An 11103-nucleotide genomic window follows, 5' to 3' on the forward strand; every position below is an offset into this window, starting at 1 on the left:
CAGTTTCAGCAATGCTGATCCCACCAAATAGAAGGATTTGGAGAGAACATTAATTATAGCTAAACTGATACGAGTACAGTAGCCGTTCATGTTGAAAACTGTGATGGCAGTTACGAAACAGACTGGGCTCCACTGGAATACTGTCTGTCTAGCAGGTACTGTATGCATCATCAATCCATGCGTGGCTTTCTCGAAATCGACGTCAAAGAAAAGACAGAGCGACTCATTGAACATGTTATTCAATTCCTAAACAACTACGATTCTGCTCCCTGAGCAACAATCCGCCCAGGACGTGATAATCTCAGGCTTTTGATTGACGTCCACTAGCTTCCTTCTTTCACCTTAGACGTCTTCCGTTCACTCTCCTGGACAAATACCGCTTGGAAAAGACAAAGAAAGCGGTTCGTGAGCGTGAGAGCGCGCGCCATCATCTTCAGGAAGAACAATTGCCAAACGCTGTTGAATGAAAAATTCTTTCTGTGTCTGTTCAGGGTTTCCAGAAATTCCGTGGTTCAAAACCGTTTATGAGAGCCCTGCAAAAAATCCAGAGAAAAGCGTTGTTCAAATTTGGGAAGCCGATCAGAATAGAAGATCTGGCATATCTTCCACGAGCACAACGCAAAAAAGACTAGTGCATGGACAGCCGAAACGGAGCTTCGCCCGGTAGCATTTGCACTTTCACGGTCCCTGTTTCTGTCCTTACTCGTTTCTTAGTGAGTCTTCTCGCTTTCACAAGACGTTGCGTCTCCTTATTCATTCTAAGTATGAGCGTTGGGCAGAGAAAAGCCTGGTGACGAAGAGACGAGTCAACTAAGAGTCTCATTCAATACGCGTCTAAACGACTGAGCCAATAGGAGCTTCGAAAATTCGATTTTCCCGAAAGGGGCCCCAATTTTCTGAAAACAAGCACAAAGAATACTGATCATACGTTAAACAAAGGCCGGCGGTCGTTTGAAGGACGAAGCTTCTGGCGACGTCCGAAAAGGATAAAGTTTTCGTCATGTGACTCGTTGAAGCTCTGGAGCCCGGCTAACGTACTGTAGGCAGAATAAATGGAGGAAAAATATAGCTTCAGCCGTCGTTAGAGAGACAGAATCAACAGTCGGTGCAGGAACTCCTGGCTGAAGGCGTAAGGTTCTGTTAATCGTCGTCAGCGACCTTCGATCGCCCAACTAAGCATCGGCGCTTTACTGCCAATAATGCGTCCAAAGGCAAGCTGGTCAAAGAGTCGCTCGTCTTTGACCGCGCCTACTTTCAACAAGCCCTTTGCGATCCGTCGCGAAACTCTTTCATGACCCGACACGACGAAAGCGCGTACGTTGTTGAAGTTCTTTGATCGCTTTAAATATTTGCGTTCGGAATCTCTATCGTCGTATCAGAGGTACCTCTTAGTTCTCGAAACTATCTTCGGATTAGCCGTTTCACGTCTCCGTCATCGTCTGAGCAAAAATCAGGAGACATTTTGGTGGAGGAGACGTCACTGTGCAACCTACATAAAAAGAGGTCTCTAGACGAGCGCTGAGATCAAATTTCCTAAACAATGACTAATACCTGAAAATGCTGTGAAGGTGAGCAAATCCTCCAGCTGAGCTGTCACTTCTTAGGTCATTTATCTTTACGTACGTTTTACACAAAGAAAATATATATGTATATACATGTAGGGAATTGCTGCATACGCGCGCCTGCTACCAGCAAAAAATACCTGTATAAATAGTGACACATAAATTCACTAACTTGAAAGCGGCCCCGAGCCGCTTGACTGCCATGTCGTATCATCATTCGCTCCAGCGTCTTTTAGCAGTTTCACAATTTCTACCTGATTATTGGCTAGCAACAAAGGTAGACGCCCCAACTAAAGGCTTCAAATTAAACCTGAACTCGAAGAGGAGTCTTTTATTGCATTGCTACAAACCTTGTCGGTCTTATTGACATTCGCCCCGGCATCTATTAGCAGTTTAACAATTTCCACTTGACCTTGACGACACGCTGATGGCAAAGGTAGGTACCCAAACTAAAGGTTCAAGTTAATATAACTTTAGGCAAGTAACGCTTTACAAACCTTGTTGGCCTTATTGACATCGGCTCCAGCGTCTATTAGCAGTTTAACAATTTCTACCGGACCATGATGACACACTGACAACAGAGGTAAGTGCCCAGACTAAACGTTCAAGTCGCCAACAACATTCTTTACGCAAGTAGCGCATTACTACAAACCCTGTCGATCTTATTGACATCCGCTGGAGCGCCTATTAGTATCTTTGCCATTTCGATGTCTCCGTTATCACAGGCTTCACGCAAGAGCTACGAATAAATTAAATGCTGCTATGAGAAGAAGGTTATCTTATAGTATCCTACTACAAACCCCTCGGTCTTTCCAGCTGACATCTGCTCCAGCGTCTACCAGCACTTTCACAACTTCCTTCCCACACGCTGACAAAAGGCATTCGCTCTAGGGATTGAAATAATAAGAACATGCCAAGTTATACACTTTTATGTATACAGACCAAGTCTGCTCTGTTGAGATCCACCGTGGCTCCAGTGGTCAGTAGCACTTTGACAATTTCCACGTCACCCTTAGAGCATGCTGACAACAAACAACTTCTAATAGACTAAAAGATTTCAACTTGAAGAAAACTGCACGATGCAGATCTTGATAGTGCATACCGCTGCATTGACGGCCGCTCCAGCGTCAATTAGTAATTTTGCAATTTTCGGAAAACGTTTAGAGCAAGCTAGCGACAACGGACTTCTTTCGTCCTAAAGATTAGTGATAAGGAATAACATCTGCAAGTGTACTGTAATACGTAACCTGATCTGTCTGATTGACGTCCACACCAGCGCCAATTAGATGTTCCGCAATTTCTATATGACCATGAGAACACGCTGACAGAAATGCCGTCCTTTCGCCCTAAAGATTAAAAAATAGAATATATCCAAGCGATATATGCACTATTAATAACCCAGAAGAAACTTCTTGTATTATTTTAAGACAAATGGATAAGAACAATTATTATATACAAATGGTGCCAGGACGAACCAGATCTGCTTGATTGACATTCGCTTCAGCACAAATTAGAAGTTTTGCAATGTCTACATAACCATTCAAATAAGCTAACATCGTTAGACCTCTTCCGTCCTAAGGATTGCATGTTTGATAAGCAACAAAATAGGCACTCTAATATGATCGTTTCTATGCCAACCTGGTCTGTCTGATTAACGTCCGCTCCAGCGTCAATAAGTAGTCTTGCAATTTCTAAATAACCGCCAGAACACACCGATAGTAATGGATTTTTTCTCTCCTAAAAATTACCCATTCTATAAAACAAATGATACACGTACTTCTACTAACTGGGCGTGTCTTTCTGACATTCGCTCCAGCGTCAATTAGACACTTGGCAACTTTGAAGTGACCAGCAGCACACGCCAATAAAAGAGGACTCTCTCCTTGCTAAACACAATAAATAGAAAAAATCTTAAGCACGATAATGATCGGTCCAACAACAAACCCAGTCTGTCTGATTAACGTTCGCTCCAGCGTCAATTAGTAGTCTTGCAACTTCTAAATAACCTCCAGAACACGCTAATGATAAAGGATTTTTTTCTTTCTAAAGACTACCATTATATAAAACAAATGATGCATGCACTGCCACCAACTGGACGTGTCTTCCTGGCATTTGCTCCTGCGTCAATTAGAATCTTGGCAACTTCCAGGTGACCAGCAGCACACGCTAACGAAAGAGGACTCTCTCCTTGCTAAACACAATATGTAAGAAAAGATCTTATTAGATTAAGCACGAGAATTTAATTAATGATTCTATAACTAACCCGGCGTGTCTGATTAACGTCTGCTCCAGCGTCAATTAGTAGTCTTGCAATTTCTAAATAACCTTTAGAAGACGAAAAAAATAATGGATTTGTTTCTTCCTAAAATTACTATTATATAAAACAAATGATACATTCACTGCCACTAACTGGGAGTGTCTTGGCATTTGCTCCAGCGTCAATTAGAAACTTGGCAACTTCCACGTGACCAGAAGCACACGCTAACGAAAGAGGACTCTCTCCTTGCTAAACACAACATAAGAAAAGATCTTAAGAACGAGAATTTAATTAAGGGTTCTACAACAAACCCGGTCTGTCTGATTAACGTCCGCTCCAGCGTCAATTAGTAGTCTTACAACTTTTAAATAATTTTGCTATATTTATAGATTTTTTAATCAAAAGATTACCGTTAATGATACATGCATTGATACTAACTGGACATGGGCGTGTCATCCAGACATCTGCTGCAGCGAAAATTGCACCAAACTTTAATATTTTTATCTGATCAGAAGCACACGCTAACAAAAGAGGACTATTTCCTTGCTAAACACAATACATGAGAAAGGATCTTATTAGGTTAATTAAGCACGAGAATGTAACTAATGGTCTTATGACATACCCGATCTGTCTGATTAACGTCCGCTCCAGCGTCAATTAGACACTTGGCAACTTCCACGTGACCAGCAGCACACGCTAACAAAAGAGGACTCTCTTCTTGCTAAACACAATATATAAGAAAAGATCTTAATTAAGCACGATAATGGTCCAACAACAAACCAAGCCTGTCTGATTAACGTTCGCTCCAGCGTCAATTAATCGTCTTGCGATTTCTAAATAACCTCTAGAACACGCTAATGATAAAGGATTATTGTATCCCTAAAGATTACCATTATATAAAACAAATGATACATTCACTGCTACTAACTGGGCGTGTCTTTCTGACATTTGCTCCTGCGTCAATTAGAAACTTGGCAACTTCCAGGTGACCAGCAGCACACGCTAACGAAAGAGGACTCTCTCCTTGCTAAACACAATATGTAAGAAAAGATCTTATTAGATTAAGCACGAGAATTTAATTAATGATTTATAACTAACCCGGCGTGTCTGATTAACGTCTGCTCCAGCGTCAATTAGTAGTCTTACAATTTCTAAATAACCTTTAGAAGACGAAAAAAATAATGGATTTGTTTCTTCCTAAAATTACTATTATATAAAACAAAAGATACATTCACTGCCACTAACTGGGAGTGTCTTGGCATTTGCTCCAGCGTCAATTAGAAACTTGGCAACTTCCACGTGACCAGCAGCACACGCTAACGAAAGAGGACTCTCTCCTTGCTAAACAAAATAAATAAGAAAAGATTTTAACAAGAAATTAATTAAGGGTTCTACAACAAACCCGGTCTGTCTGATTAACGTCCGCTCCAGCGTCAATTAGTAGTTTTACAATTTCTAAATAATTTCCAGACAACGCTATAATTATGGATTTCTTCAATCGAAAGATTACCACTATTGATAAATGCACGGCTACTACTGGTATCTGGGCGTGAGCGTGTCGTCCAGAAAACGGAAATTGTATGAAACTCAGCATCTTCTACCTGACCAGCAGCACACGTTAACAAAAGAGGACTCTTTCCTTGCTAAACACAATACACGAGAAAAGATCTTGTTAGGTTAATTAAGCACGAGAATGTAATTAATGGTCTTATGACAACTGCACCCGATCTGTCTGATTAATGTCCGCTCCAGCGTCAATTAGTAGTCTTGCGATTTCTAGAAAACCTCTAGAACACGCTAATGTTAAAGGATTTCCGTCTCCCTAAAGATTTGGTACCATTATATAAAACAAATGATACATTCACTGCTACTAACTGGGCGTGTCTTCCTGACATTTGCTCCAGCGTCAATTAGAAACTTGGCAACTTCCACGTGACCAGCAGCACACGCTAACGAAAGAGAACTCTCTACTTTCTAAAAATACATAAGAAAGATCTTAATTAAGCACGAGAATGATTCCATGACAAACCGGGTTTCCCTGACCAATAAATAAACGTGGAAGTGTTATTTCAGAATAATTTAACAGCAACGGACTTTCTTTGCTCTAAAGACGATTAGATAAGACAAAAGCTTCCTAATTTATACATAAAAATTTACGAAAGATGAAATTGCCCTATTAATAAGATGAGGAAAACAACACTCCCAAATTCTCGCATTAACATCTGCTCCAGCGTCTCTAAGTAGCTTTGCAATTTTTACATTTTCATTAAAGCAAGCATTCAACAAAAGCACATCTCCCTAATCAATCCAACACTGGGAGAGTGTCTACATCTTTGTGTATACCCCAAACCTTCGATGGCGCATCACACATTCTGTCTAAGCAACTGTTACACCTTGTCTGCAAATAGGTGCATGCAAACTAGGGTTCAAAATAGTAGACTTTTCAGCAATTACGGTACAGTTTGCCGATTACCTCTGATTGACAAAGTTTCCTCACAACTTCTAATAGCCCAGTCTTAACCGCAGTCCTGAATGCGTTCTCCTGCATGGACCAAAATTGTATAGTTTAAAGAAAAATTTTGGCAGAAACGGAGAACCAACCGTGTCTGACTCGGAGACAAAAGATGCCTCTTCTAACAAAAATAAAACAATTCCTTCGTTTCCCACTGAAAGGGCCATCTCGAGTGGAGTCTTTCCTGAGGCCGGAATTGAAACAGTGACGTAGGTAAGAAAACTATCTAACCAAATTCCTTCCAGTCTCCGTTGAGCTTAGCCCCATTTTTCACGCATTCTTTCAATCTTTCAAGGTCTCCTTTTCTGATTGCGGCAAATAAGGATTTTCTCATCTGCACGTATATAGGAATCAAGACCCTATACGCGTTTTTTGGAAATTGATATTTTAAAATCAAAACTTACAGAGGAGACTTTTCGTTGCTTCACGTCTCCAGAATGATTGCGCAAATTTGCAGACAGCAAAGCAGGCAATTGCATGTCCTCATCTTTGTATCTTGATTTCTGTTCTCTCTTATTGAATAAAGACACTGAAACGTAAGCAAAATTGCCAAAGCCAATTCTTGCCGACTCATCCACATCAAGCAAGAATTGAAAAGGCTCATCATTTCGGTGAAGAAAAACAAGCATATTGAGAAAGCCTTCACCGGGAAGATGCACTGTTAATGTAATTGAGCCTATAACGACGTCAATTTCCAAGTCAGATTCCTTCACTTGCATTAGTCTGCAAAGGTATAGGGTAATCTTTCGACGGTTCAGTTCAAAGCAGACACAATCACTTTTCGGAAAAAGTATTCTTATCTTGACTTGATTGTCAATAGCAACAGACTGCATTCTGCTCAGTTGCGGAGAAAAGATTTCGTCAAGACTAACCATTGCTCCAGAGTACACATCGTTTAGGTAAGTCAGTATAGCTGCTTTGATCTCAGTTTTGTGCCGCTTGTACTTATCTTCCAAATTCTTAACAACTTCAATAAAAATGATTTTGGATTCATGACTAGATAGAGGCAAAGCGCTGCCATTGGGATCGATTTGAGACTGATCGACGGTCGCTGCACTCTGATCGATAGCCTTACATTGAGTAGGGGGCGTGTTCCTACTGAGAAGCTTGTGAAGAGCTACGCCGCTGCCGCCCGTCCCTCCGAGAACAGAGCAAAAGTCTTGAAACGACGGGGCTGCTTTTCTGAAAAGAATCTGAAAGGCTGCGCGAGCTACGTCTACGTTTTTCTTCGTCTCTTTGAGAAGGAGGAGATCGTCGTACTGATCCTGCTCTATAATTCTCTTGGCACGAATTTCGTCTAGAAGACTGCCTTGTACGAGGTCGGCGAGAAGGCGAATGGCCTTGTCCAAAACAGGAGTCAGATGCTCTTCCCACCTAGGATCAGCCATAGGGTGCCACGCCCGCTAGCATGCGCACTACAGTGTAGCCTCGTCCCAGGCCCTTCCCCCGCACGCGAGTCCCGTATAACCTGGCGCCTGGTACAGTAATTATTGGTACAGTACACACTGTCTGCGCATGCCCGATTTTCCGTGGAAAATGAAATGAGCCACTCGCCAACATTGGCGACCCGCGCATGATTGACATGCTGAGGGAAAATCAATTATTCGTGCGTCTGTGCTGGGACTCCAGGGCCCTAAAGGGTGGCAAAGAAGCTACGCGACAAAGACAGGAGAGCCTAAGCCGTAATCCATAAACTGGAATAAGTGTTAGTGGAAAAGACACGGGCCTTCTCCTACCAAAACTCACTAGCACTACAATAAATTGCATTAGGAATGCATTTTTTTACTCGTTGAACATGCTAATCTTATTCAATTCCTAAACAACTACGACTCTGCTCTCTGAGCAACAATCCTGTCAAAACGAGCCCAGGACGTGATAATCTCAGGCAGATATATCGATTGACGTCCACCAGCTTCCTTCTTTCACCCTAGACGTCTTTGATGATAGGAGCTTCGAAAATTCGATTTCCTTGAAAAGAGCCCCGATTTTCTGAAAGAGCTTTCACCTAAACGTTTACTATAATATTGGTTTCAGTGGGAATAATTGTCACGTGATAACGTACCTCTTTGAAATATTTAGACGCTTCTTTGTTTCCATCTGCTACCAATTTAGCAAGGAAATCTCGAGTTTCCTGGCAAGGCAAGTGAGATCAGTCCTCTATCTGACCTATACAAACTTGTGTGAGATAATTGACGTCCACTCCTGCATTGACAAAGCGTCGAAACAAGTCAAGGCGTCCTCCCACGATTGCGAGATCGAGAGCCGATGCACCGTAACGCGTTTCTGCAAAAATATTGCATTTCTTTGAAAGCAATAAATCAATAGTGTTATCCGAGCCAAATTCGACGGCAGTAAGGAATGGAGTACAGCCCCACTAAAGACGACAAGAACGCGTCAAGAGATTAATTAATATCGGCACTAGCAATAGCAACACCTCGTCTTTGGCTTCTAAATTATCTCCATTTGAAATCAGCAACACAGCCATACGCTGATAATCATTATGGGCTGCCCAGTGTAACATAGACGCACCTTCCTAAACAAGAGCAAAGCCTTCGTTATTGTTATTTTGTCGTTTAGTTACTAAACAAACCTCTTTCATATAATCAAATTTGGACAAAAGCAACTTGGCCGTATCATACCGACACCTCGTGCACGCCAGCACAAAGGCTCCGTGTCCGTCCTTGAATTAAAAAAACAAAATAAACTAAGGTGGTATTTTTATTTAAAAAAATTGTGCCTCGTCTTTGGCGTGAAGGTTGCATCCTTTTGAGACAAGCAACCCAGCTACGTTATTACCGCCGAGACAGACGGCTCTGAGAAAGGGCGTTCTTCCCCACTACGAGGAGATCAAAATTAAAGTCAACGATCTCTTATTGTTCTCAAAAACTAAACCATGTCTCGAGCTTCGATATTAGCTCCGTGCTTAATTAGCAAAGCGGCGATGCTAGCGTCATCACATTCCGCCGTCCAGTGGAGACTCGTCCGGCCATGCTAAACAAGATAAATAATTTGGCTTAATTAATCACGCGGTGATTTACACTGCTTCGTTCACGTCGAATCCCATTTCGATAAGCTTCTTTACCATATTGATTCGTCCGAATGCACTCGCTCTAGCTAACGCTCCGTGACCACACTACAAATAATAATTAGGTTGTCTAATAATTTCTCATAATTGGAAAGATCACCTCTTCTTTTGCCTTTACGTTGCATCCCCTTGATACGAGCATGTCAAATAGACCGACGTTATTAGTTCCAGAAGTGGCAAGAATTGGAGTCATTCCGGACTAATAATAATATGAGCACCACCAATAAATAAATAAACTATTGTAATTACCTTTGATCGAGCTTCAAAATTTGCTCCACTGTTGATCAAATAATTTGCAATTTGAATATTTCCTCTAAAGGCGGCGTAATGCATTGACGTGTAGCCATACTAGAGAAGCCTATTATGAAGATATTTAATTAATAGCTACTACCTCTTCACTGGGTCTGTCGACGTCAAATCCCATTTCGACTAATTTCTTCGTCATTTCAAATTGCCTATTGCAAATTGCCACAGCCAAAGCTCCTCGACTCCACTGCATAAAAAACGTTAAATTTTCAATTCACAGACCATTTGTCTAACTTTGGACTCTGCCAAGCGATTGCAGCCTTTAGATAGCAAGAGATCGACAACGACAGCGTGTCCGTGTTTGACGGCCACTACAAACGGCGTCTTATTCAACTAAAAGACGAAGTCATATTATTCTTTTTTTTGTGCTTCGATGCAATGACTACTTTGTTTCGAAGTTCGATGTCTATTCTATTTTCTATTAGATAATGGGCAATTTTTGGACGATTTTTTCTAGCAGCGATGTGAAGCAGTCCGTTTCCATCCTGCAACGATGGTCTTTCGTTAGTTCGTGGAGTTCCCTGACAGGGAGGCTCTCTTCTCTCACTCCCGCTTACCGCTTCGGTGAATCATGCACCCCCGATAAGCGACCGTTACTTTGTCCTTCAGTTCTTCCCATTTTTCCGCTTCGCTGGATACGATCTCTTGCACGCGAGTCAGGTCTCCGCCTTCTACTGCACGGATGAGAGCTGCAGACGCCAGATTAGGCGGTCGGTTTCATAGACGCGATTGGAGAGATCTTACGGTGGGTGTTTGAATTACCCATAGCGACTTTTCAACTGAAGAGAATCGAACAAGCCATGTCACGCGCACTAGCTGTGAAATGATTTTGGCAGCTGAATTGGCAACAAATTCGTGCGGAAGTTGATCACCTAATTGGTGCTCCGCTACCGTGCTGATGTGCTGCCTTATCTACATTTTAATTACCGTCGTAAAATTAAGAATTAGTCGAACGCATAGTATTACAGTACCAAATAAAAAATAAAAATTCAAAAAAACTTCTATGCTGCTGATTGTAAGACAGGCTTCTTGGCCGTCCACTGACGCTTCCATTATCTGCAGTACAGTGTGGTTATTCAATAAACTGGCTGTAGAGGATTTCTTACCGACACGAATGATATGCGTTAGCTCCTTTCGCTTTTTCATCCTGCCGTCGTCGCTGCCGTCGCCGCCGCTTCCTGGACTTTTATGAGAGCCTTTCAAAAAATCCAGAGAAAAACGTTGTTCAAATTTGGGAAACCAATCACCAATCAGAATAGAGATCTGGCATATCTTCTACCACGAGCACAACAACGCAAGAAAGACTAGTGCATGGACAGCCGAAACGGAGCTTCGCCCGGTAGAATTTGCACGCATGTACGCTTTTACGGTCCCTGTTTGA

General features: G+C 42.0%; 3 protein-coding genes across 4 annotated transcripts; all 3 read right to left on the reverse strand.

Annotated features, from left to right (window-relative positions):
- Positions 1-1600: 1600 nt before the first annotated feature.
- On the reverse strand, positions 1601-7727 carry LOC136190871 (serine/threonine-protein phosphatase 6 regulatory ankyrin repeat subunit B-like). 2 transcript variants are annotated; one of them, XM_065979157.1, is made up of 33 exons: positions 6736-7727; positions 6563-6665; positions 6421-6515; positions 6293-6361; positions 6170-6238; positions 5977-6117; positions 5849-5923; positions 5695-5793; positions 5543-5641; positions 5330-5462; positions 5222-5274; positions 5065-5160; positions 4918-5016; positions 4748-4846; positions 4600-4698; positions 4442-4540; positions 4258-4365; positions 4131-4196; positions 3973-4068; positions 3826-3924; positions 3655-3753; positions 3507-3605; positions 3350-3448; positions 3201-3299; positions 3038-3136; positions 2810-2908; positions 2665-2757; positions 2505-2609; positions 2363-2449; positions 2215-2301; positions 2060-2158; positions 1913-2011; positions 1601-1852 (listed from the first exon to the last, which is right to left on the reverse strand). In XM_065979157.1, exons 1-33 carry the CDS (start codon positions 7717-7719, stop codon positions 1730-1732), a joined length of 4068 nt encoding a protein of 1355 aa, XP_065835229.1. In that variant the 5' UTR covers positions 7720-7727; the 3' UTR covers positions 1601-1729. The 2 variants fall into 2 exon arrangements, 1 of the variants encoding a protein (XP_065835229.1); XR_010670640.1 differs by lacking the exons at positions 1601-1852; positions 1913-2011; positions 2060-2158; positions 2215-2301; positions 2363-2449 and adding an exon at positions 2961-2973.
- A 466-nt stretch (positions 7728-8193) lies between these two features.
- On the reverse strand, positions 8194-9390 carry LOC136190895 (POTE ankyrin domain family member C-like). Its single transcript, XM_065979200.1, has 8 exons — positions 9370-9390; positions 9224-9322; positions 9069-9167; positions 8922-9011; positions 8766-8864; positions 8508-8705; positions 8394-8462; positions 8194-8336 (listed from the first exon to the last, which is right to left on the reverse strand). Exons 2-8 carry the CDS (start codon positions 9224-9226, stop codon positions 8259-8261), a joined length of 636 nt encoding a protein of 211 aa, XP_065835272.1. The 5' UTR covers positions 9227-9322; positions 9370-9390; the 3' UTR covers positions 8194-8258.
- A 96-nt stretch (positions 9391-9486) lies between these two features.
- LOC136191355 (putative ankyrin repeat domain-containing protein 26-like protein) lies at positions 9487-10488 on the reverse strand. The gene is made up of 6 exons (XM_065979679.1): positions 10467-10488; positions 10320-10411; positions 9957-10055; positions 9808-9909; positions 9666-9764; positions 9487-9615 (listed from the first exon to the last, which is right to left on the reverse strand). The coding sequence occupies exons 1-6, from the start codon at positions 10486-10488 to the stop codon at positions 9487-9489; spliced, it is 543 nt and encodes a 180-aa protein (XP_065835751.1).
- Between the last annotated feature and the right edge of the window lie 615 nt (positions 10489-11103).

Source organism: Oscarella lobularis, chromosome 9 (assembly GCF_947507565.1).
Source record: "Oscarella lobularis chromosome 9, ooOscLobu1.1, whole genome shotgun sequence".
Lineage (NCBI taxonomy): Eukaryota > Metazoa > Porifera > Homoscleromorpha > Homosclerophorida > Oscarellidae > Oscarella > Oscarella lobularis.

Bases quoted from the DNA above. Each gene is read 5' to 3' on its own strand.
- LOC136190871 (XM_065979157.1), bottom strand. From the start codon at position 7,719: ATGGCTGATCCTAGGTGGGAAGAGCATCTGACTCCTGTTTTGGACAAG. The intron at 2,909-3,037 runs GTTCGTCCTGGC...TTTAATCTTTAG, and splicing joins ATGTCAATCAAGCAGATCTG to GGCGAAAGGACGGCATTTCT. The intron at 2,610-2,664 runs GTATGCACTATC...GAAATCTTTTAG, and splicing joins GAGCGGCCGTCAATGCAGCG to TCTATTAGAAGTTGTTTGTT.
- LOC136190895 (XM_065979200.1), bottom strand. The intron at 8,865-8,921 runs GTTTGTTTAGTA...GCTCTTGTTTAG, and splicing joins AATTTGATTATATGAAAGAG to GAAGGTGCGTCTATGTTACA. The intron at 8,706-8,765 runs GTGTTGCTATTG...TGTCGTCTTTAG, and splicing joins ATTTAGAAGCCAAAGACGAG to TGGGGCTGTACTCCATTCCT.
- LOC136191355 (XM_065979679.1), bottom strand. From the start codon at position 10,488: ATGGGTAATTCAAACACCCACC. The intron at 10,056-10,319 runs GTAACGGTCGCT...TTCGTCTTTTAG, and splicing joins GGGAAGAACTGAAGGACAAA to TTGAATAAGACGCCGTTTGT. The intron at 9,616-9,665 runs GTAATTACAATA...TATTATTATTAG, and splicing joins ATTTTGAAGCTCGATCAAAG to TCCGGAATGACTCCAATTCT.